This window comes from Zootoca vivipara, chromosome 2, assembly GCF_963506605.1.
Source record: "Zootoca vivipara chromosome 2, rZooViv1.1, whole genome shotgun sequence".
NCBI lineage: Eukaryota > Metazoa > Chordata > Lepidosauria > Squamata > Lacertidae > Zootoca > Zootoca vivipara.
In genome coordinates, this window is record NC_083277.1 from 33,851,063 (window position 1) to 33,877,266 (window position 26,204).

Sequence of the window (26,204 nt, forward strand, 5' to 3'; positions counted from 1 at the left end):
ATTGTGTTTGTGGTGCCCTTCTTTTTAACTTCTAGCTTTTGCACTTGAAAAGCAACAAATACTTGACTGTAAATAAGAGACTTCCAGCTCTGCTAGAGAAGAATGCTATGAGGGTCACTCTGGATGAGGCTGGCAATGAAGGGTCCTGGTTTTACATACAGCCATTCTACAAACTGCGTTCCATAGGAGATAGCGTAAGTTTACAGGATTGTCAGAGAAAACGGTGTGCGGTGCAATATATTGCAAAGCTTTTTCATCAGTAGCTTACTTTTTTGTGATTAATTAAATGCACAAGAGTCTATACAGTATACATGTCTCTTTTTTCCTGGACTGAAGAGAGTGGGAGGTGAATTGCTATGGCAACAAATGTTTTGGAAACAAGGGACATTTTTTAAAGACTGGAACAGTAGCCATCTAAATCTCCACTTACTTCAAATGGTTATGAAAACACTTAACTCATTTTGTTGATGTATTTGTTCTTGAGCTAAAATATAGCAATGCGACACGCATTTAGTTTCCCGATCATAAAACGATTGGGAATTTTTAAAATTTACTTTCATTGCAGCAAAAACTGGGTGGTGGGGGTGGTGGTGGGCAGCATCCATGAAAGTTGTGTGCCAAAATTAGCATTGGGCGACATCCTCTTGTTGTCTGTCCATCTGCACAACAGAAATCTACTTGTGCAACTGGATTTCTAGTTTCCTTTTTCTCCCTCCACCCCCCTCGGCACCCTCCAAAATCTGCTCCAAATAGTTTCCTAACCCTCTGGAGCATAACATGGAGGCACTTGGATGCTGCATAGGGAGAAGAGAGGAAGGAGAAACCCTGTTGGATCTCACCCATTCACTTTAAGGTGCCATGGGAGTCTCCATTGCTTTACTGTAACAGTTTAGCATGTCTGCCCCTCAGTTACATGGGGCTAGTATTGTTTATTTCTTTAAAAGTTGTATATATCCCCTTCAGTAGAGCTGAATATGTAATTGTTTGTGCATTTTAAGAATGAAAAAGTATGTTAAAATGCACTTAAAAGCCTGGGAGAATAAAAATCCATTTGCCTCTAACAATATGTGTCAGACACGTCTCTCTAGGGAAGGAAATTGACCTACGGTGCCTTCCCTGAGAATGTGCACCCTCTGATCGCTGCACACCTAATCTCAGGCAGGTTGGCAGTGGTAGGCATTCCTTTAAGAACCTGCGTCCTAAGTGATATATTGTCCTAAGTGATATATTGAATTGTGTTTGGAAATGGACCTGAAGGTTCTTTTAATACTATTGAGATGCAATCTCTAATCCAGGACTGATTTGTGAGAATGTATTTTGATTAAAGTTTACAAATAGTCTTCAAAGACAGCCTAACATATAACATAGTATTAGTTACAGGTAGGTAGCTGTGTTGGTCTGAGTCAACAAAATAAAAAAATTCCTTCAGTAGCACCTTAAAGACCAACTAAGTTTTTATTTTGGTATGAGCTTTCGTGTGCATGCACACTTCATCAGATACACTGAAACAGAAGCCACCAGACCCTTATGTATATTCAGAGGGTGGGGGTGATGGGAATGGGTGATGGGCTGATAGGAGTGGTAAACCTGTTGATGACTCCTAAGTTTATATTTTGGTATGAGCTTTCGTGTGCATGCACACTTCTTCAGATACACACGAAATGCACACGAAAGCTCATACCAAAATATAAACTTAGTTGGTCTTTAAGGTGCTACTGAAGGAATTTTTTTATTTTGCTTCGACTCAGACCAACACGGCTACCTACCTGTAACTGTTGATGACTGTTAACGACTGTTAATGACTGCAATTGGTCTTGCGGGGGGGGGAAGCAAGGGCTGAGGCGCTAAAGAAAGCTTGATCATGAATAATGAGATAAGAATCCAATGTCTTTATTCATCCCAGGTGGCTCCATGGTTTTAAGCTTGGTAATGAGTTCCAATTCAGCAACTTCTCTTTCCAGTCTGTTCCTGAAATTTTTCTGTAATAAAACAGCTGCTTTGAGATCTTGTATAGAATGTCCTGAGAGATTGAAGTGTTCTCCTACTGGTTTCTCTGTCTTGTGGTTCCTGATGTCAGATTTGTGTCCATTTATCCTTTGGCGTAGGGTTTGGCCTGTTTGTCCAATATAGAGAGCTGAAGGGCACTGTTGGCATTTGATGGCATACATATAGTATATTAGGCAAAACCGAATGTTGCTAGAACATATTGGCTAGGCTGCCTTTGTCCCATAGAGGCTACAAGTGGCATGCCAACCTAATCTGAAGAAAGGCAGAGAAAAACCTAGGCCACTTTGGATAAAGCTGAATCTAGGAGTACCCCCAAAATACTAGCGCTTTGGGGGAGAATTCTCTCTCTCTCTCTCTCTCTCTCTCTCTCTCTCTCTCTCTCTCTCTCTCTCTCTCTCTCTCTGCAGATAACTTTCCCACAAAAACTCAGGGCTGAGTTTCAGTTTATTGGCCTTCATCCAGTCCATTGCTGATTCCAGAAGAATCACCTATGTGGAAAATCAAGGTCATGGAAAGAATTATAATGTGGCACATTATAATTCTTTCCATGACCTTGATTTTCCACATAGGTGATTCTTCTGGGCAAGCTGACACAAAGGTTGTGACAGAAGATGTAGGACTGAGATGTTTTTAATATGTTTTGTTTTGCTTTATGGAAATAAAATGAAGGACATGGCAACTCCAGTATACTGTTTCTTGATAGTGATGGTAGATAATTGGGTACTATAGCTGCGAGATTCTGAAGCTGATGAAGTTTTGATGCACCTCACATGTCCCTGTTATAATAGTGCAAGCAGGAAACACAGCCAATTACTGTATCAGTTTGGCCAAAGCACTTTAAATAGCCAGTTTTCAGGAGAGGCTCCAGATTATATCGCCGTATGTATTTTTGTGAGAGTGATTCAAGTGTAGCTTTATTGAGGATATGAACCCTCTTCAGGTGCTATTTAAATGTGTCTGTTAACGTGTGAGGAAAAGCAGCAGGGAAAAGTGCATAGCCTTTATGCTTGGTTGCCATTTCTGTCGCCTTCCAAATTATGGAAGGCAACAATATGGCAGGGAGAGCCTCCTGTCTTCATGGAGACTCCCTGTACCTGTTAGACCTCTGATTGTTCAGAGTTCTGAAATGCCCTGGAAGCCTCCCAGGATACAAAGCCGCCTTCCATGAATGACTTGATAAGCAGCGAACTGTAATGATGGGGGTGGTGGAGCTGGTACTTTTCATCCTTGCTGTCTCCCACCCTCCCATGTGTGCGAACGCTTCAAAGTAATGCCTCAATACTGCTGTGGAAATACTGCTCAAGAGTCGAGAGCTTCATTTAAAATGCATTAAGCATTATTATTTTTAAAGAGGGGTTTCCGTGACTCATGATAACATGCACCAGCAAAGGCGGATGGCATCGCCGAAGCAAACTATTGTTCACTATTTTGCATTTTGGGTTATACTTCTCGTCGTTGTTGAGTCATGTCTGTGAGAGAGATGGTAAAATATTTTAATCTCGGTGCTATCGTGGATGGAAAAAGGCTCACTTTGTCAACTTTCAGATTAACCTCGAAGTATGAATGCTGGTGGAAGGAGCACTAGAAAAACTATGCTTCTGTCTTGAGTTCCATTCCTTGATGGTCAAACAGTCCATCCGAAACTTTGTTTCCCATGTGGCAGAACTGAGCAGCAGCTTGTTGTATTGCAGAGATCGTGGCTCAACCATTCTGTGTTTCTTTTTCCCCAAGAGGCAAAAGCACAACCTGAAACCTTCATGTGCACTTGAAAGTGCCTCATTTGAATGTACACTAACTCATATCACACTCCATCTTAAAACTTAACAAGATGTGGATATGGAGGACTTGACAAACCCCAACCACTGTTCTCTCTCTCTCCCCTACCTGTTTTGTTTGTTTGTGTTTTAAATAACACCATCTAGCACTTTTCCCATGACATTTTGGTTGGCTTAATAATGGTATTGCTCTGAAATGAACTTGTAGATATATTCTTTTTATTATTCATATTATTTTTTGGATTTTTATCCTGCCCTTCCTCTTGAATGGGACAAAGGGTGGCAAACAATAAAAGCAATACAGCAACATAAATGGGGGACCACAACCAAGAAGGCCCTGTCATGTGTCAGTGTCAGCCTTTCAGCAGCACCACTAACAGTGGGCTACCTTCAGAAGGTGGCATTTTAGGCTGCTACTTGGGTTATCAGGCCATTTATGGGTTTGTACTCTAGCACTAACACTGTTTAATTGGGCCCTAAAGCTCATTGGTAGGCAGTGCAGCACTTTCAGGACCTATGACACATAGCTCCATTGAACTGTGCCATGCATCAGCCTGACAGCCTCATTCTGCATCTGGCTAATTCAAGGGCAGCCCACAAAGAGAACATTGCAGTAGCACAAACAGGAGGTCACTAGAATTATAGGGGCAACACTATACCTTTACAGGGTGTCTGTTGTAGGGGAGGAGGGGAAAGGAGATTGTTAGCCGCTTTGAGACTCCTTCGGGTAGTGATAAAGCGGGATATCAAATCCAAACTCTTCTTCTTCTCTTCTTCCTTTGTTTTTCAGGTGGTCATAGGGGACAAGGTGGTATTGAATCCTGTTAATGCTGGCCAGCCTCTGCACGCCAGTACTCACCAACTAGTAGACAATCCTGGCTGTAATGAGGTAAGTTTAAAAAAAAAAACCCAAAAACAAGACAATAAAAATTTGTTGGACTGTACACTGCTTTGCAGATTAACTGGAGTGGTTTTTTAAGCTGCAAATAAAGAGTATAAATAAAATGCTTCAACACTTACATTAATAGTAATACTACATTAATAGTAATATTGCTATGACACATTTTTCATCTGTAGCTCAGTTAGCTTTACTAAAGATGTCATTGAATGACAGAGCCTTGAACTGACCACTAACAGCAAAATTCCCAGCTTGCTTATGCCGAAGTAAGTTTGCTAAATTCAAGAAAACCTACCCATGTTTTCTCAGAAGTAAGTTATAGTGATTTCAATGGAACTTACTCCTAGGGAAGTTGGGTTAAGCTTACCTGGAGGCAAGCCCTATTGAATTCAACTTCTGATTACCCTGTTTCTCATATTTTAAGACATACCCATAAAATAAGCCATAGCAGGATTTTTAAGCATTCAAGGAATATAAGCCATACCCCGAAAATAAGACATAGTGATAGGTGCAGCAGCAATGCCGGCAGGAGGAGGAAAAAAAATAAGACATCCCTTGAAAATAAGCCATAGTGTGTTTTTTTTGAGGAAAAAATAAATATAAGACGTGTCTTATAATATGAGAAACACGGTATATATGAGTAGGATTGCACTGTAAGTCTTTTTGAATTCTGAAAACATCTGCATAAGCATGCTGAAAATTTTGCTGAGCAAACTGGGCTGCTACACTCAAGTTGTTCAGAATCATAGCCTCAGTAAGGTTGTTGAACTAAGCTTCGTTGTCTGATTCTATACCTGTCTCCCCTAATCTGTAAAGATTCCCTGTAGTTTTGGTGCATGCTCCCACACTTAACTATGCTGCATGATTGAAATTAGCTTTGGGGGTGTTTGCTCTTTCACCAGAAATTCCATTCATCAGACAGCTCTCACCATGGTTAGCAAGCCCTCAATGAGAGAAATTCCTAGTTAGCATCAACCATGGTTTCCATTACCATTCCAAATGTTTCATGCACACTGCCACTTCCCTTGCAAAAATTTATATCACTGATGAAGCTTGTGTGTGTGTGTTTTTTATATAAAAATGGCAACAGCTGAACAAAAGTATTTCATAACAATTCATGTGTCTGCATGTTTCTGTTTTAATTGATTATGCTTGCTTTTGTTACAGGTGAACTCAGTGAACTGCAACACAAGCTGGAAAATAGTCCTCTTTATGAAATGGAGCGATAACAAAGACGATATCCTGAAAGGGGTAAGGTGAACAATGCACCTCATTGCTAGGTTTTAAATTTATAAAGTGTTTGTTGAGCTCCCTACCCATTTGCCTTCTCATCGGCTTTGCAGGGTGATGTGGTGCGGTTGTTTCATGCAGAGCAGGAAAAATTTCTGACTTGTGATGAGCACAGAAAGAAGCAGCACGTCTTCCTGAGAACCACTGGGAGACAGTCAGCTACTTCTGCAACTAGCTCAAAAGCTCTGTGGGAAGTTGAGGTAAAGATGGGAATAGAGATTTCTGAATAGGTTTGTTATGAGTCTTGCCTTTATTTAAAAGCTAGATGGAAAGCTACACACACACCAAAGCTTGTTCCTGCTTCCCATCCTATATTTTTCCCCCTCCCTGGAAACACTGTTTAGATTTCAAAAACAGCAACATGTTCTCAAGGACAGGTTATTAACTGGATTGGATACCTGGCCACCTGATGTTGTGCCTGGAAAGCTGGTGAGCACTTTAGGAGAGCTTTACCCCTCACCCTTATCTCTCCTGATTTCTGTAACACCTTTCAGGTTGGTTTGATGTTCAAGCAGTAGGCTGGTGTTTAAACTTCCTTTCCACCTGACAGAGTGGCATTTAAGAGCAGCACCTGCAGACCAGGTTAGAGGGTGCTAAAAACAAGCCCTCTAAACTGTTGAGGCTAGGAGGATGTTGTGCCATAGTTGTCTTAATAGTCTTCCTCTTGACCAGTTATGCCACCACCATCTATTTGGAGCACCATTTTGCCTGCACAACATTTGTTGTGGCACCAGTAAATGCATGGTATACATCTCCACAAACAAATACATCCCCAAATATGGATGTTACTGTACATTATCTCTGAGCGAGGAGTCCAGGCACCAAAGACAACCCTTTCCTCCAGAACACAGTCCATTTCACCTGTGGTCATAGAACCACTCCTTCCTGCTCTCACTCAAGGCAGCTATCCTATGACACCAAGCCATTCTTTTTACACTCACTGGTGCCAACGTTCTTTCAGCGTAGCATCGCTACTCATCATAGGACGATGCACTATCACAAACATGTTGAGATAACCAAGCACTTTTTACCTGAAACGTTTGGAAATATATTTTGTCATAGCTCTTTTAGACAACTTTTTTGTTGTTGTTGATTGTCCCCCTTCTCTTCCTCCTATCCATTAGCTTTGGCCCATTCTCTTGATTACCCTATTAGGGTCAAAAGAGAGCTGGTTTCTACAAGGGCATCTCTTCTTATTACTTTACAGGTAGTACAACATGACCCTTGTCGAGGTGGTGCGGGATATTGGAATAGCCTTTTTCGGTTCAAACATCTTGCGACTGGACACTACTTAGCTGCAGAGGTCAGTATCCCGAGAACCTTTTCCATACATGCTGCCTTCCTCCTCTGTTTTATAGGTACTGTTCCTCAGGATAAGTACTGGGTAACTAAATTGAGACTTGGAAAGAATATCTTAATCTGAAGGGGTTGCAAGTTAGGCAGCACCGACATTTCTCTGAATTAAGCTTGAAACAAACACTAAACTCTCTCCATAAGTGACTTTCCTACTGGGGATGTACTTTAATAAATAAGTGCCCTGAAAACCGTGATATCTTGGAACTGGTTGATACAGTCAGCTCAAAAGAGATGTTGTAGAACAGAAGACCCAAAACGAATGGCAATTAGTGGAAGAGTATCTCAAAAAAAAGGCATTAAGACAGAGTTGGTGATTTGCTTAATTTAAAGAATGCATGAAGAGAATGAATTATTAAAGATAAGGAGGAGAGGTTTTATTTTTAGGGAATTAGGAGAAAACAAGCAGAGGAGGAAAAGGATAAGTAAGCGTTAAGTCGATAATCGGAAGTTCTTTTTATAAATTACTTTTTTAAATACTGGTTGTTGTTTTTTTAAAATTTTAAAATATCATCTTTATTGAAATTCATATTAAAATACAATTTCTTAAATTCATACAAACCCAAACAGAATAAAGATATAAATAATAAAGAAATCATAACATACAAAATCATAAATAATGAAATAATATTGAAAATATAACCCATAATAAAGTGATAATAAAGATATAACATAAAGAAAATAACCTCACCCCACATCAACCTTAGATTAGATTTAACTAAAGAATGCTCATAATCGTGGTAAAGTCAGGTTAACAACAACAACAACAACAAAAAAGGACAAAAGACAGAAAACCAAAAAAAAAAAAAGATGCTGTAGAGTTAGGAAAGGGCAGCCAAAATAATCAAGGGGGTGGTGCTATTCCGCTATGAGGAAAAGTTGCTGCCTTTGGGACTTTTCAGTTTAGAGGAAAAGCGAGTGAGAGGTACCATAATACAAGTTTATAAAACGATGCATTGCATGGAGAAAGTGGATACAGAAAGGTTTTTCTCCCCCTCCCGTAACACTAAAACTCATGGGCATCCGGTGAAACTGAATGTTGGAAGACTCAGGCAAGATAAAAGGAAGTTCCTCACATAGCACAAAGTTAGACAACGGAACGCTATCCGATGGAAGGCAGCCATGGGCCACCAACTTGGATGGCTTTAAAAGAGGATTAGACAAATTCATGGAGCCACAGGGCTAACGACAGTCACAATGGCTGTGTTCTACCTCCACTGTCAGAGGCAATATGCCTTTGAATACCACTTTCTGGGAATCACAAGTGGACAGAGAGCTGTTGCATTCTGGTCCAGCTTGTAGGTTTCCCACATGCATCTGGTTGGCCACTCTTAGAGCAGGATGCTGGACTTAGATGGGTCACTGGTCTGATCCAGCAAGCTCTTCCTATGCCCTGCACAAATTTGCTCATATTAAAGAGCTGAGCCAGCACACTACATTGATGGGGTTTTCTTTTGGTTTAGCCTTACAGTTGCTTAGCTTGCTTTTGTGAGTGGCTGGCCATAGCACGGCTATGATAGCATTTGATGAATTCATTGATGCGCCAGAATAAAATTCATTGTGTACTGTGTTATAGATTTTGGGTGGAGGGAAAGCTAGTTGTTGTTTTGACCTGCTTGTGATTCTCTTCTATCAGGTAAATCCTGACTATGTGGAAGATTACCAGGAATGTCAGTCCTCAGTAAGTATAGGCAAGAGTATCCTCTTGCCTCTAATCAAGGGGTGTTGACCAGTGCTCAAATTATTGGGGGAGTGGAAGTTAAGGGGGCCCTTAACGAAATCCACAAACTCAACCCCTGCCTACCCCCCAAATTTTAGCCAAATTATGCCCCTGATATGCTTCTAGAGTTTCTAAAGTAAGTCTCTAAGGGGGCAGCACAAAAAATAAGGGGGCTAAGCCCCGTCTGCCCCCTGTAATTTGAGCACTGGTGTTGACACAGGCCCTGGTATGATTGGCAAGCATGTAGACAAATCAAAGCTTACTGTGCAATCCTAACCATGTCTACTCAGAAGTAAGTCCTATTGAATTCAGTGGGGCTTACTCACTAAGCAGAGTTAGTATTGCAGCTTTTTGTTAACCTCTTAATTGATGAAGTATTTAATATGGCGTTTTCCACTGCCGTCTCCAGTGGTAATCTTTAGTTACCTAGGTAAGATACCTAGCTAAACAAATCTGCTATCCTTCTGCCTGCTGTAATCTCACCTTTATTTATCCAAGCATGTTATAAAGCCCTTGTTACACCTTGGTTAGAACAGTGTTTCTCAAAAGTTCATCTACATTAGACATAGGGAAACTGTATCCCTGCATTGAAATTGTAGTCACTCTCCACTCTTGCTTGTAAAAAACGGATGTGTCTGTTGATAAGTTTCCAGAACAGTGAGCAAGCATTTTCTGTGCTGCATGACCAGAAAAAACAAGGAGCTGAATGTTCCCCGCTCCTGACTTAGTCTTTCGGAAGTATGGTATATGCAGATGCTACTGATTGTCCTCCAGACTGTAGGAGGTTGAAGGTCATGTCTCCAATGTATGGATGTGTGTGTCAGCATTCGAATATGCCAAGCTAGCTGTTGCAGTTCGGAATGTTTACGTGGTGCGGATAGTAGAGGTGAAACTGCAGGTCTTTGTGAATTGAGCGGCAGCATTTTCACAGGGTTCTAAGCTCTTGGAAGCGAGATGCTGTAATTAAAGGACCTCGGGAAGTGTGTGTGTGTATGTAGAAAGAGAGACAGAGAAAGTGTATGTACAGATGCAGGAAATTGTATCCCATCTCCTGATTGAGGATATTGTGTAGGACAGTGGGAGTGTCAGTAACCAGAAGGACATGATTTCAGTGCTAAATTAAGGAGACTTGTTCAGCTCTTTCAGAAACTATTAAAAGGTTTCTAATGGTGGTTTGTGCACAGCAATTCGCAGAGGTGGGTATTCTGTGCTGTTCATTCAGCGCTGCTTGTTTACTGGCTGAAGGAATCCATCAACAGAATGGGGGATGGATGTGGTTTTAAGAGATACCCCCCTGCAGCCCCCCCCCACATTTAGGACCTTCCAGAGCAGATTTAGAGGGTTAGGGAGCCTTTAGGAGGCAGCACCGAAGATTAGCTCCCTCCCCTGTACTAATGACAGTTTCCTTCCTGGCATTGGATTACCACCCCAGACAATACTCTCTCCTATTTAGAGTTGTGAATTCTTGGGGAGGGCCGGGGAATGTGGAAAAGCCCTTAAGGAAACTTATCAAAAAATTGAAACTGTTGAAAAAAAAAAAGACTGAGGAAGTTCAATAACATGTTAGTTTCATTACAAGGTTGCTGATTTCGGATAATTTTTAAAAAAGAAATTTTGGGGTTTCCCCCTTTCTGTTTCTACGTGGTAATGCTGTGAGAACTGCTTGTTGCTCATAGCTATTTTCAGCATTTTATCATGCTGGGAGGTGAAGGGGGGATGGGAATGAAACTATAAGCAGCAATTGTAAGTTGTTTTGAACTGTTTAAAACACTCTGCTTTAATTGCTGTAACCTGTCTGGGGACTTTGCATGAAGGATGGGTAAGTCTTCACTGCAATCATCATTAATATGTCAAACCCAAATTCTATTTACCACTTAAGGTCCTGGAATGCATGATATAAGCTATCACACAAAATAATGTTGTTCAATTTTTTTTTATATGGTTATGAAGTAAAGAAGGGTCCTGCAGAGTGTTCAAAACACACACATGAAGCGCCCTAGCCCTGAACCTAAATATTAGTGAGGGGGGGGAATTAAAGAAGTTCCTTCTTTCCTTTGCTCCCACCCAATACCCCTTTCCTCACTTTATAGCTGTGTTAAACAGAGTAGATTCAGTCAATCACCAAAGTGGTGCTGATACAACTTACATCCATCTAAATATAGAACCCAGCTGCTTTTCCTTGCAGCCAGCATCCCCACCTTCATCAACATGTCTAATTTCCAACATTCCCCTGTCAGCTTACAATCCGACAATGCTAATTGAAGTTGAAATCAATCTGTAAAGCAGACAATGAAGGAACTGCTGAGAAAAGTGCTAACAAGTGAAGCGAGTCTATTTCATCCCCTCTGTTGAGAGTCAATCTGCCTTCAGCCATTCCATTCAGGCTGCATCCCAGCTGGTTGTTATAATAAATGTAACTCAAAAAAACAGGTTCCTTAACTTACCCCTTTCTTCCTCCCTCCACATCACGTTTTCCTTGTGTGTGTTTTATTTTAGATTGTAGGCCTGAGAGCAGGGAGCTTTTTTTTTATTACTTTTGTAAGCCAATCTGGGAGTCCTTTTGGTTAGAGTGGGAGAAATGCTTCAAATAAGAAAGCAGAAACAATGGAAGCTGGAAGAGGGCTAAAGTACTTGGGTTCAGGAGGACGCTGTTGCAGCATGGCCCTTTTAATGAGAAGAACTAGCTTATTTAGGTTCAGAGATTTCTGCCTTATATGTTCAGAGCCAATGGCTGCCAGTTTCCTCATTTTCTTATTTTCTTTTTACCTTTAACTCATTTTGCTTGCACTACATCATGTAGGGAATGCTAAGTTTTTGTGGGTATAGGATGAGTTGTCTCGCCAGTCACAAAGAAGAACCAGTAGGTCCTCATGATTGTGGCACAGGCCCATATGGCACTGCTGTTGTCTTGGCATAAGGGCTGCATCGTTATCTTCTCCTCCTCCTCTGTTACATATTACTGCAACACAGAAAAAGCAACATTCCAAAAGCCATAAGGGGAAACTGTGTGCAAACCAATAAACAACTACGTTTCTTACACACACAGAGGGTGGAGGTCTTACTTGCACTATTTCCTCTTTTCTTGCTTTTAACCACCAGGTGGCGAGGTTAGACCATAAGCAAGATAAATACAGTGTGAGGCAAATTAATTTTTTTCTGGTATAGGTGCCGCCTTTACAACAATAAAATGGTGTGTGTAAGAGAAAAGACGAGATGGTGTGGAATTGGTCACTGGATGAATAAGCATATGGTAAAAATAAGACATCAAGGGCTCAGTCAATCTCTTGCTCAGAAGGCACAATTTCGTCTTTTGGAACGTAACCTGAAAGGTTAAAATTTCCCACTCCTCTGAAGCTCCACTTCAACCAAGTCAGGCTCCTTTAAGTTCTCTTCTTTTTGAACTAGAAATACCTGGCAGTGTACTCAGCAAGGCTTCGGGCCAAATCTACATTTTACTGCTCCGTCCATACATTGTTTGTGGTGCGTCAACTAAATTACTTCCCCTCACTCCAAACTCTACTTTTTGTAAGGGCCGGCTTTACCTTTCTTCATCTGATTTGTTTGGTGGTTTGAATTTTGCTTTTCCTCTGCCTCCTTTCACTTACAGCACTGCTATGGTTTTCTTGGACAATGTTTCTAGTACAGTACGTTGTGAGGTGCTTTTGCAGAAGGGATTCTTCACATTTTCTATGGAGGAGTTGCAAGGGATTCAACCTTGCCTCTTGGAAGACGCGTGGACAAGCCGCTTGCAGTTACTTATTTTATGTGCATGCATCCATAGAAACTGTTACTTCCTACAAGTAAAAATCGTATGCCTTTTTGTATTTAGGGTTGCTTTCTTGTAATTCAGCTCTCTAACAATATTATTTATTTATTTATTTATTAAATTTACGTATCACCCTATAGCCACATATCTCAGGGTGGTCCAGCACCTTCATATTTATTATAAAAATTAAAGAAAAGATAATTTATTTATTTTCCTTTGTATCCTTGGCCTTTCCAACAACCTTCAGTTGTTTTTTTAATTCATAAGGTTTATTTTTAGTGGGAGGCAATTTCCACTATTTCCCCCCTTCTCTCTGCAGCCCTCTACACCACCTTTCATGCTCCTCCAGAGGATCCCTCAACCCTCTGAGCAGATTTTCAGGGGCAAGGATTTGGCCAAAAAATGCCTCTCCCTACACAAGGGAGTCAGGAGGATATCAACCTGCCCTTAAAACAATGGGAACAAATATGAATTAATTGTTGGTTGCCAAAACTTGGCAGCTGTAATTTTGGTTGCCTAACTTGGGTAGAATTGTCCTTTCTAGGAGACTGAGGAGCTCTGGAAAAACCTAGGCTATGTCTTGGCTTCTCAATGACTTTGACACAACCCAGCTTGCTGGTTTACTGTTGCTTCTAAGTCTTCTGCCCAGTTCTAGTTAACCCTATTAGATTGTGATGTGCCATTGAGTTCTTGTGCCTGTATCTGTATTTGTAATGCTTCAGTTATAACCATGAGGTGCTCTGCCCTCCAGCCTGGGTAGGCAGTTTTGCAATGTTGATTTGATTTGCAATTTCTTCCACAGCTGGATCCTGACCAGGATGCAGCCAGAAGGGGCTTGCATAATGCTCCAGAGAAGATGGCATACTCTTTAGTCTCTGTTCCTGAAGGAAATGATATCTCTTCGATCTTTGAGCTTGACCCCACTACTTTACGAGGGGGAGACAGCCTTGTCCCAAGGTAAGATGTTATAAATGATGAAGGTGTCTGCAGCTATTGTGAGACCACTTTAAAATGCCAGACCCGTCTTACTGCAGCAGACAGTTACAAAAGGCAGCACCTTTGCAAAAAAGAGTTGTGACTTATTTTCCAGTGCTTCCTTGATGGCTAGGAAACAGCACTCCCCCAAAATCTGTGCCAGTGAGTTGCCCCCCCCCTCCAGAATAGCTGAGGGCTGCAGGAAGAAGGGGGAATTCCATTGCAGCTGGATCTTACCTTAAAAAAACCCAGTGTCAAAAACCCACCTCTACAACTAGCATCCCATTGGTACCTGGGAAATATCATTTGAAATATTGAGTCAGGCTTCATAGAAGTCATTACATACTGAATACCTGGCAATTTAAGACTTGGCTGCATTTCATATTCCAGTTGAAATAAAACCTTGCAAGTAAAAAATTAAAAGGAGATTGAAAAGGTGTTGTAAATGTGTTTGAAAAGTATTGGGTTACCAAAGAGCTTAATAATATAAAAAATACCTGGTTCTTTTTAGGAACTCCTATGTCAGACTTAGACATCTGTGTACAAATACCTGGGTTCACAGCACCAATATCCCAATTGATAAAGAAGAAGAAAAACCTGTGATGCTTAAAGTAAGTCATGCAATGAAATCTCATCTCTTCTGCTACCAATAAAGCTATTTCAGAGAAGATACTGATGAAGACAATTCTTATTTAGGACATGATTCACACAGCATTGCTTGGGTGCAACCAACCCCAGTCCATTATTAAAATGGATTAGTAGAAGAGCATAAATTAACGCTTTGCATCTTAAATTGAAAGAAATAAGTACTGGTATCTCTTGGAAGACCTTGCAAAGGTTATTGTGTATCAGGGTATGATACTTGTGCTGATTGCTTGTCCATTTGGCTAACGACAAGTCCCTCTACCGTCTCAACACAACCCTTATAGTAGCTAGTCTCTCATCCTATTATTTATTTCAAGCATTGGTGTCCTGCTTTTCATCAGAAAAGATAGCAAAGTGGTTAACAAATCATCTTCCTCCTCCCCGCTGCTTTTTTTTCTGGTTTAGCACTGCAGTCAAAGGGGGAAACAGAAGATCATAGCCTTGGAGCTCATAACTAAAAAATAAAATAAAATCCAATAGATAATAGAATCTTCACTAAAAAAAGTAATGGAAGAATCTGAACCAATGAGTTTGGCTTGAACTATGATAATTAAAGACAATGAATTGCCTATTGTGGTAATGGAACTATTCCTACCACAATTTCACAATAATGTTTGGAGAACCTGAACATTGTTTCCCTACGGACTTCATTACAACTGCGTTTTCTCTGTGAGATTGTGACTAAAATGGCCTTGTTTTTAAAGATTGGCACCTCTCCAGTAAAAGAAGACAAAGAAGCTTTTGCTATAGTACCAGTTTCTCCTGCAGAAGTTCGAGACTTGGATTTTGCAAATGACGCAAGCAAAGTATTGGGTTCAATTGCTGGCAAGTTGGAAAAGGGGACAATAACCCAGAATGAACGGAGGTAAGGAAAAATAATAATGCAAGCTTCTTAATGGAAAAAATATGTTCTCCAACATAAGACGAAGGTTGAAAGACAGAGAAGGCAGCTTTGTTTATTTCATTCATTAATTTAATATTTAAGTTACTTATATACTGCTTTTCAGGTGATGTCACAGAGTGGTACAGAAAAGGACCATTTGCAACAATAAGCATCAAGTTATTTTTAGTTTTTAAAGCAGTCTAGAGATGTTAGAAAAGGAGCCAATAATGAAACTGTTACATATTGTAGTGATCTTGCATGAGTTTCTTGTACCAATTTCTTCGATACCTATGAATTGTAACAACCCCTCTCCTTCAACAATTACTCAAAATATAACTTTGAACTTGTAATACATTTTTGGGGGTGGCTCTGAATACAGTGCTCTGTTTTTAATATGAGCGTATTTCCTTCATTGTAACTCAGTGGCTTGTGTTTATTTTAAGAGGGTGGTATTTTCACTATTCATATTATATTTTGGATTAACAGCTAGGATTTTCTTTAAAAACAAACTGTAGGTCTGTTACAAAGTTGCTGGAAGATTTGGTATATTTTGTTACCGGTGGAACAAATTCTGGACAAGATGTGCTTGAAGTCATGTTCTCAAAGCCAAACAGAGAACGACAAAAGCTAATGAGAGAGCAAAATATTTTGAAACAGGTACAGTAAATTGTGTTTAATAAGGTTGTTTCTGATGACATAGATGTCACAAATAAAATTGCTGATGGTCTGGACTTCTTGGGATAAGGGGCTTGTAAATAGAGATGCCACAACATAAATCCCTGTCCAGAATCTCAGATTTCAATTGAGAAGTATTTGTGAAATTGGACCCTGAATAAATGGGCGACAAAATATCAAATGTTGTTCAATGTAAGTTGTGAATAGTGGGGCAAAATATCTACAGTGATGGGCGTATGCTAACTGGGGGAGAGAATTGAAGTCATAGTGAATATCTCTATGAAAAAGTCAACCCAGTGTATGACAGTAATGTAGATTTGCTCCAAGCAAACATCATCTAAAGCCAATTATTGTTCTTGTTGACTTCCCGGTTATGGTGTGAGCAAAACAAACTATGGTACTTGATTTGGGCATAACCCTCAGCCAAGGAGTGTGGCTTATTGCTCCCACTCACATTTGTTGTTGTTTAGTCGTTTAGTCGTGTCCGACTCTTCGTGACCCCATGGACCATAGCACGCCAGGCACTCCTGTCTTGCACTGCCTCCCGCAGTTTGGTCAAACTCATGTTCGTAGCTTCGAGAACACTGTCCAACCATCTTGTCCTCTGTCGTCCCCTTCTCCTAGTGCCCTCAATCTTTCCCAACATCAGGGTCTTTTCCAAGGATTCTTCTCTTCTCATGAGGTGGCCAAAGTATTGGAGCCTCAGCTTCACGATCTGTCCTTCCAGGGAGCACTCAGGGCTGATTTCCTTAAGAATGGATAGGTTTGATCTTCTTGCAGTCCATGGGACTCTCAAGAGTCTCCTCCAGCACCACTCACATTAGGAGAGGAATGAAGGAAATCAATCTGCTCATTCTTGGTAAACTTTTAACCATGGTCTACTGTGACATGTGAAGCAGCCCTTATATAACTGATTAGAAGGGGAAGTTTGCTTGTCTGGAGTTGCCTGCCATGCTCAGAAGCCTATTTTTTAAAATGCAAATTTGCATAAGATGGAGTTTAGCAGCTTCCCAATATAGGGTTCTCTGTCATGTGATTAGTTGCTGTAGGCAAGGATCCTGGCATGTAGACACGGCCTCTGGTGAAACAGAAGTGGCTGTCAGTAGATAGGATCACTTCAATCTCATAGTAAACCTAAGGCAAGACTCTGTAGATGATACTCATGGTTCTAGTGCTGCAATGTTAATGCTGATTCATTTCTTCTATCTTTCTAAAATAATTTGCCAGATATTCAAGCTATTACAAGCACCATTTACTGACTGTGGAGATGGACCAATGCTGAGACTAGAAGAACTTGGAGACCAACGCCACGCTCCTTTCAGACACATATGTCGGCTCTGTTACAGAGTTTTGAGACACTCCCAACAAGACTACAGGAAGAACCAGGTTAGCAAGGAGTTTGAGACTGTCTGGTGTGTTTCTCCAAAACGTAACCATAAAGGACAACTGAACTGCTTGGTGTGAAAGCTTTTGAATCATTTACATTCTCTAGCCTCCCCACCAACACCCAATAATGATCAATAATAACAGTTGTTTGCTGTTAGATCCAAACTGGAAAAAACTATGACTCACGCAATGAACAATTGGGCTGATTGCAAACTGGAACTGCAGATCCAAGTTAGACTGGGCAGCAGTTCATATGACAAAAGGATCATGCACACCCTGCTTTTCAGTATTTTCCTAAAAACAAAAAATCACATCAAGAAATCAACATAAATGGATAATTTCACATTTCCTTTCACTCTAAGGTTTTTAAGTGATGTAAGCATCTTCTCTCTCTCTCTCTCTCTCTCCACCCCACCCACTTTCTCTTTGCAAGGAATATATAGCCAAGCAGTTTGGCTTTATGCAGAAGCAAATTGGGTATGACGTCTTGGCAGAAGACACTATAACAGCACTGCTCCATAATAACCGCAAGCTGTTGGAGAAGCACATTACTGCTGCTGAGATTGATACCTTTGTTAGCCTTGTAAGGAAAAACAGAGAGCCGAGGTAAGAGAAGACTCTTCCTTCTACTGCTTAGACAAAATAAACGGTGCACAAACACTTCTGTAGGTTTTCTGAAACTACCTGAGCGATTGGTCAGTAGTCTGTTTTCATGCCTGCCTGGGTCTTTCTGCTTGGAGAAATTGACATGCCAACAACACTCGTGAGCTTTCCACACAACGTCATGAGTTGTAATGATGCGCAAGGAGCACAACATAAGTTATCTAAGGGGTTATTATCACTGTCTGTGCCCTTTGCTGTTGTCAGCAGACACCCAGTGAATACCTTTGGGGGCACCTACTTCTGCCATGTGTTATAATGTCTGGATGCAGCATAATGGGGTGATATCTACTGCTGATTCAAAAGTGAATAAACACTGGTTTCGTGGGAGTCATGATGAAACCTAGCCTTATGAGGAACAGTTGAGGAAGTTGGGTATGCTTAGCCAGGGAAAGAGGAGACTGAGAGATGTGATAGCCATCTTTAAATATCTAAAGGGCTGAAAGATGAAGCAAGCTTGTTCTCTCCTGCTCTGGAGGGTAGGACCAGTGGTTTTTAGGGTGTGTGTTTTGGAGGCATTTGCTGCAACAACTTAATGGCTCTTTCTAAAGAAAAAGAGCACTGGGTGGGCCCAAACCAACGGATTCAAGGGAGATTCCAACTCAATACCACAAATAACTTTCTGACAGTATGAGTTGTTTGACAGTGGAATGCTCTCACTCAGGAGGTGGTGGACTCTCCTTCCTTGGAGGTTTTTAAGGAGAGTTTGGATGGCCATCTGTCATGACTGCTTTAGCTGAGATTCTGTCATTGCAGGGGGTTGCACTAGATGACCCCGGGGTCCCTCCCAATTTTACAATTCTTTGATTTTATGTTGTTGTTTTTAGTTTTGTAGAAAAGGGGATTTTAAAAATGAGATGTCTGATGACAAATGATTTGGTAGATTAGGTGCATCCTGTTAGTTATTTGTTGCATACCCTAGCCTTAATCTTTTGAGGGCCTGGGTGGGTGGGTGGGAGGTATATTTTATCACCTTCCTTAATTCAGCTCTTTAGCATCTGAAACATTGTACAAAATTTAATGGGCTTCGTCTTTCCCTCCCCATTAGATTCTTGGATTACCTTTCAGATCTTTGTGTGTCCATGAACAAATCTATTCCAGTGACCCAGGAGCTGATTTGTAAAGCTGTGTTAAACCCAGCAAATGCAGACATACTCATTGAAACCAAGTAAGTTGAGATGTTTTTCAAGAACTTCCTTTTAGAAATAAGAAGATTGCGGCGTTCTGAGCCTTGACAATAATGACCTATTTAAAAAAAATCACCTCCTGTTTGGGGAAAATACAGATAATACGTAGGCTATTATTTTTGTTGGAACAATGGATTCTTCAACAAGTTTTTAATCCTAGAAGTAGGTGTGTCATGAAGTAGATTTAAAATTAACAAAAGCCTTTACCTTACGCCAAGGTGTGCTGTTGCCATTGTATGTCGTGGTTGACTAGCAGAAAATGGCTTTCTGATAACAAATAGAAGAAACCTGTGTAGATTCATTAATATATTTAATATAAATAATTGCTTTTCACTCTTGCTCAATTCTTAGACTGGTCCTGTCTCGGTTTGAATTTGAAGAGCTGTCGTCTGGAGAGAATTCATTGGAGGTTGGTGAGGATGAGGAAGAAGTCTGGTTATTCTGGAGAGACAGCAACAAAGAGGTCCGCAGTAAGAGTATCAGAGAGCTGGCTCAGGATGCTAAAGAAGGGCAGAAGGAAGACCGGGATGTGCTCAGCTACTACAGGTTAACACCGCAAGCGATATTTGGCTACGGCAGTGTAACCTGAAGTGTATATACAACTGACTCTAGCTATATGTAATGTTAACCAGCTTCTAGAAGACTTCAAGGTTAATTGATATAATTGGTTAAAGAGGTGGCTCTCAAATGATGCTTTCCCTAACAACAGTTTCATACAGCTGTGATATTGGTTCTTCACAATCAAGCTACATTTTTAACTGATCATTGGCAAAATTGGTTGTTCAAATCTGCTTTCGTATTATAAACTCATTAAAATTGTTTGGAGGCTCCATGTTTGTTTGGTGGAACTTGTCCAAATTTTTAAAATAAGTACATAAAATACATTGGGTTTTTTTAAAAGGTTCATCAGCAGTTCATCTGGGATATTTTTCAAATTGGATTTAAAGAAATGATAGTAATGTTGAATTATATGCAGAGATATATGACAAATTCAGCCTCCCACGGACTGCTAATGTACTTCTGTTCCTGAAGAAGTGTTATTTCTGCTGCTGCATCAGAATATGCATTGAATTGTTCCCTCTGAGGTATCTTCTAACTTTCAGTCCCAGGCAAGCAAAATGATACTCTTCTCCTTCTCCCCTAACTCCCAAAGGTACCAGTTGAATCTTTTTGCTAGGATGTGCCTTGATCGGCAATACTTGGCTATAAATGAAATATCTGGCCAGCTAGATGTAGATCTCATCCTTCGCTGCATGTCCGATGAAAATTTGCCTTATGACTTGAGAGCGTCGTTCTGCCGGCTGATGCTGCATATGCACGTTGACCGCGATCCCCAAGAACAAGTGACACCAGTAAAATATGCCCGGTTGTGGTCAGAGATACCTTCTGAAATTGCAATCGATGAGTGAGTATTTTGTGATCAAATGGTTCTCTGAAACGAGGGCCATTAAATGCCTAGATGCTTTTTCACTCTTTTGCACAGTGCCCTGTAGCAGCCCTACTGTGGGACCATATTCAGGAATGCCAGGAGTGACTGCTTTTGGAAAGAATGAATGTTTGCTCCAGGAGCCGCCTTAAAAATATATTTATGCTAAAAAATGTTACAGAATGGAGCTAGATGGACCCAGTGGTCTGACTTGGCATATGACAGTTTTCTGTGTACTTTCTGACTGACTCAAGAAAAGGAGAAGAACTATAAGTTTCCTATGGCATTCTCCCATTTGAAGTTTTTCGTTTCCTTTCTTCAGCTATGATAGCAGTGGAACTTCCAAAGATGAAATCAAGGAGCGGTTTGCACAAACCATGGACTTTGTTGAGGAATATTTAAGAGACGTTGTCTGCCAGAGATTTCCTTTCTCCGACAAAGAAAAAAATAAACTCACCTTTGAGGTAAAGATCTTTTTTCTTTTCTTTTTAAATAAATCTGAGTTGCAAGACCTCTGAATTGATGCTAACTCTCACGCTGGGGCTAATCCTAAATTGCCCACATAGTTGGACTAATAGTATCAACAGATGAAACTTCCTTACACTAAGACAGGCAGTTGGTCCATCTGTAGTTTAGTGAACTTGCACTCAGAAAGTCCCAGGTATTTTCAACCCCTGGCATTTGCAGTTGGAAGGATGAGGTTGCAGGTGACAGGGAAGTTTTCTGCCTAGAGAAGTGCTGCCCGTCAGTGTAGACCAGCCTTCTCCAACCTGGTGCCCTCCCAATGTTGTTGGACTGCATCTTGCATCAGCCTCAGGCAGTATGACCAATGGCTAGGAATTATGGGAGTTGTACTCCAAAACAGATGCAGGGCACCAAGTTTGGACAGAAGAAATTACCTTTCCCTGGTGTAAGGCAGTTTCATATATTCCTCAGTACTGTCCACTCTTATCTTGAGGTGACTTTTCAATACCTCAGGCCCTGTTGGAAGAGAGATTTTTGTCACTGAAGATGCCAGAGGTTTAGCTTCCTCTAAAACAGTACTATGACTGCTTGCCTTGTTGCAACTTGGTTAAAGTAGCAATGAAATTCAAAAGACATTTGGGTCTTCACGTACTTCCTGCTTTTTTGGAATGACCCTGTGGCAGATCACATCATTCTGCACAAATATTTATTTACTGTCATTTAATAGAGCACTGCAATACTGCCCTTGATCTGAAATGTCTACAGGGTAGCTTTGACCTTTTTTTGGTTAAAATCTATAGATAATATCCAAGTAAGTCACACTCTGGGTAGACCCATGGAAATAATTGAACTTAAGTTTGAAAATTGCTAACATCAGATATCATCGAATAGCAGTAAATTAAAGCAATCAAAGCACAACAATAACAAGTGAAACTGTACAAAAAAGACCAGAAAGAATAGCAAGTCATTAAAAAGCAGAAAAGCCCACAGAAACAGTTGCAGGAGATTGGTTCTGTTACGAAATATTGAGAAAAGCTCTCTGAAAAAGCACTGCCATAGGTTGGTGTCCAAAAATCAATGGTAAAAAAATGGTAAAAAATGGTAAAAAATATGAACTGGCAGATTTAAATCCAGAATATTCAGTTTCTATGTATAATACATCTGCATATGCAGTAAAACACAGTAGAATGCTTATTAAAATACAGAAAATTATGTTTATTATGACAAGGTATAGTGAAGTGGTACAGCATGGTGTGTTATGATAATATATTCTGAAAAATAAAGGATAGCTGCTCATTTCACACGCTAGCAAGGTTATGCTTAAAATTCTACAAGGCAGGCTTAGGCAGTATGTGGACTGAGAACTCCCAGAAGTGCAAGCTGGATTTCGAAGGGGCAGAGGAACCAGAGACCAAATAGCAAACATGCGCTGGATTATGGAGAAAGCTAGAGAGTTCCAGAAAAACGTCTACTTCTGCTTCATTGACTATGCAAAAGCCTTTGACTGTGTCGATCACAGCAAACCATGGCAAGTTCTTAAAGAAATGGGAGTGCCTGATCACCTCATCTGTCTCCTGAGAAATCTCTATGTGGGACAAGAAGCTACAGTTAGAACTGGATATGGAACAACTGATTGGTTCAAAATTGGGAAAGGAGTACGACAAGGTTGTATATTGTCTCCCTGCTTATTTAACTTATATGCAGAATTCATCATGCGAAAGGCTGGACTAGATGAATTCCAAGCCAGAATTAAGATTGCCGGAAGAAATATCAACAACCTCAGATATGCAGATGACACAACCTTGATGGCAGAAAGTGAGGAGGAATTAAAGAACCTTTTAATGAGGGTGAAAGAGGAGAGCGCAATATGGTCTGAAGCTCAACATCAAAAAAACCAAGATCATGGCCACTGGTCCCATCACCACCTGGCAAATAGAAGGGGAAGAAATGGAGGCAGTGAGAGATTTTACTTTCTTGGGCTCCTTGATCACTGCAGATGGTGACAGCAGTCACGAAATTAAAAGACGCCTGCTTCTTGGGAGAAAAGCAATGACAAACCTAGACAGCATCTTAAAAAGCAGAGACATCACCTTGCCTACAAAGGTCCGTATAGTTAAAGCTATGGTTTTCCCAGTAGTGATGTATGGAAGTGATAGCTGGACCATAAAGAAGGCTGATCGCCGAAGAATTGATGCTTTTGAATTATGGTGCTGGAGGAGACTCTTGAGAGTCCCATGGACTGCAAGAAGATCAAACCTATCCATTCTTAAGGAAATCAGCCCTGAGTGCTCACTGGAAGGACAGATCGTGAAGCTGAGGCTCCAATACTTTGGCCACCTCATGAGAAGGGAAGAATCCTTGGAAAAGACCTTGATGTTGGGATAGATGGAGGGCACTAGGAGAAGGGGACGACAGAGGACGAGATGGTTGGACAGTGTTCTCGAAGCTACGAACACGAGTTTGACCAAACTGCAGGAGGCAGTGGAAGACAGGAGTGCCTGGCGTGCTATGGTCCATGGGGTCACGAAGAGTCGGACACGACTAAACGACTAAACAACAACAACAACAACAACAACAACAAGCTGCATCCTGTTCTTCCAAGCAGCTCAGGGTGGTATTCAGGGTGTTACCAACTTTTAATGCTCCCAGTGGCTCAGTCAATTGAGATAGGATTAGAATTAGTAACCAGGCTGAGATCTTCCACTGAGCTTCATCTCCACAGTTGGTCTACCAATGTACCAAACTGGCTCTGTGCAGATCCTTTGAATAGTGGGTGCCAGAAAGTCAATATTCGGGTGCTTTGGTACATGTCATAGAGATTGTAACAAACCATTTTTTTGTTTCTTTTTAAAACAATAGGTGGTAAACCTGGCCCGAAACCTGATCTATTTTGGCTTCTACAATTTCTGTGACCTGCTCAGGCTAACAAAAATCCTCCTAGCTATTTTGGACTGTGTCCATGTTGCTACGATCTTTCCTATCACAAAGGTTGCAAAAGGAGAAGAGAGTAAAGGTATGAATGCCCATGCGGCATAGAGGAAGAAAAATGTGCTATTGAAGAATGATCGGTTTCTGTCAGTGCCAATCGTTTTTGTCACCCTGTGTCAAGGAGTGGGGGAAGCAGGCTTGTAAATTGTAAAAGATAGGCTATCTATCACTGTTCCTCCTGAGAAAGCTGACTCCTATTGTGGAGGCCTCTTATCACGAAAGTCAGGTGTGGGGAACACCTAATTTTCCATCCGTATTTGACAAGGTTCCTCTGGTTAATGATAGTGGTAGTTTGTTGCTCCAGGTTGCAGACAATACTCACAGGAGTTTGTGTTTCACATGGCTTCTGCTTTGCTCTCAGACTGTGCCAGCTAAAGAAGCAGTCATTTTCTTTGGCTGGCACAGTCAAAGAGCAGACCGCAATGTCAGCTTCACTCAGTAGTAAATCACTGGTGAAACCGCCACCACTCCTGAGTCTCTCTGCTAGCGACTTCCTCCTGTGAGCATTGCTAGCAGAGGAACTCAGGAGCGGTGGCAGTTTCAGTAGCGATATATACATATATACTGCGCAGAGGTAGAAAAAAGCTGCATCCACGAGGCGCTGATACAGCTTGTTCCTCCCTCAGCATCTTTAAAGTGCTTGGCTGAGAAGTGTGCGGTTGCTGCTCCCCTCAGCCGAGCAGTTAAACGATACCCCAGCCTGGTGCTAGCTCCCATGCAAGTGGGGAGAGCACCAGGGATGGCTCTGCCAGAGGTGGGGAGCCCTCCCCATCCCCAGCAGAGCCACGCAAGAAATACCTGGTACTTTCCCCACCTGTCCGTGAGTGGGGAGCACCAGGGATGGCTCAGCCCTCCCACGCCCCAGCTGAGCCGTACAAACAAGCTGCATTGTCCCAGCCCGCTGGGCTCTGGGGTGAAACTGCCTCAGCACCCGTGGTGAGAGCTGTGGCAATTGCACCCAGCACCTTGCAGGCTGAGGCCAATGTGACTTGTTTTTTCAACATTGCGGTACATTGCCAGACCATGATGTTTGGCTGGTGATATTGAAAAGCTGATATCGCCCAACCTTGTCAATGCACATTATTAACATGTGCATATGCTCATGAGCTTGCAACTGCATGATTGAACGCGGACTGAGCATATGAGCTGGTGGCACAAAATGCATGCCATCTCATTTATACCTGGCTTGCACCTGTTCCCAAATGTTATCAGTGGGATGTATCCAACACTATCTGTACACAAACGGAATGGACTTCCACTCATGCAACATATCTTTACCTTGCTCTCCCCCATCCCCAGCAGCCCTCCATGTACTCTCAACATCTGCTCCGGAGGGCTGAAGGAAGCTCTGGAGCAGATTTTCGAGGTGCACAGAGTATGGGGCAGGAGAGGCAGGTAAAGATGCATTTATTCTGCCATTGTTTCACATGGTCAGGGGAGAGGAAGAATGAAGTATGAGGATGCAAATTTTGGGGGCAACTCCCATGTTGCATGTAGTATGTGGATTTCCCCTCAATATGATACTGTATAGTGGTAGGGTTTGTTTCTTTATTTAATGCATTGGTAGAAGTGAATATCCAATAAATGTTCCTGCTTCTTTCTGTAAGTGTGGAGGGTGTTGCCTATTTCACAGCATGTAGAATATTTATAACAATGTTGTATCCTTAACTGTATTATATTGGATTTGTTTGTTATATTTTTCTCAGCCTTTGCATGCCCACTTTGTATCTCTGCAGATGAAGGGTGATCTCAAAGCATTTTATTAAACAGCAGAATACCACAAATACAGTAATACCTTGGTTTAAGTACGCTTCGGTTTGAGTACTTGCAGACCTGTCTGGAACGGATTAATCCACTTTCCATTACTTTCAATGGGAAAGTTCGTTTCAGGTTAAGTACAGACTTCCGGAACCAATTGTGTACTTAAACTGAGGTACCACTGTACTGTACACTATTTCTACAGTTTGTAGGTAACATGTTGCATCTGATAGATAAGAAGCAGGTACACATTGAATCTGATTCCTCTATACAGTAATGTGTGTAATAGGCTGAGACGGGTAATGCTGAGACAGGTCTTACCTTAATAAGTGTTTTACAAAACTTTA

The 26,204-nt window shown here is 41.2% G+C and overlaps 1 protein-coding gene across 7 annotated transcripts in view; it reads left to right on the forward strand.

The window, feature by feature from the left end:
- ITPR1 (inositol 1,4,5-trisphosphate receptor type 1) overlaps positions 1–26,204 on the forward strand; it is a 216,163-nt gene that overhangs the window by 75,135 nt on the left and 114,824 nt on the right. For 4 of the 7 annotated variants that reach the window (XM_060271356.1, XM_060271359.1, XM_060271358.1 and 1 more), the window contains exons 6-22: positions 36–194; positions 4,573–4,671; positions 5,848–5,931; positions 6,024–6,170; positions 7,178–7,273; positions 8,960–9,004; positions 13,612–13,766; positions 14,296–14,395; positions 15,134–15,294; positions 15,828–15,969; positions 17,215–17,373; positions 17,807–17,979; positions 19,082–19,201; positions 19,572–19,766; positions 20,374–20,625; positions 20,969–21,110; positions 23,971–24,124. In XM_060271356.1, coding sequence (XP_060127339.1) covers positions 36–194; positions 4,573–4,671; positions 5,848–5,931; positions 6,024–6,170; positions 7,178–7,273; positions 8,960–9,004; positions 13,612–13,766; positions 14,296–14,395; positions 15,134–15,294; positions 15,828–15,969; positions 17,215–17,373; positions 17,807–17,979; positions 19,082–19,201; positions 19,572–19,766; positions 20,374–20,625; positions 20,969–21,110; positions 23,971–24,124 — 2,383 coding nt within the window. The remainder of the gene's footprint in view (positions 1–35; positions 195–4,572; positions 4,672–5,847; positions 5,932–6,023; positions 6,171–7,177; positions 7,274–8,959; positions 9,005–13,611; positions 13,767–14,295; positions 14,396–15,133; positions 15,295–15,827; positions 15,970–17,214; positions 17,374–17,806; positions 17,980–19,081; positions 19,202–19,571; positions 19,767–20,373; positions 20,626–20,968; positions 21,111–23,970; positions 24,125–26,204) is intronic. The other 3 variants (XM_060271357.1, XM_060271360.1, XM_060271362.1) reach the window with 1 other exon arrangement.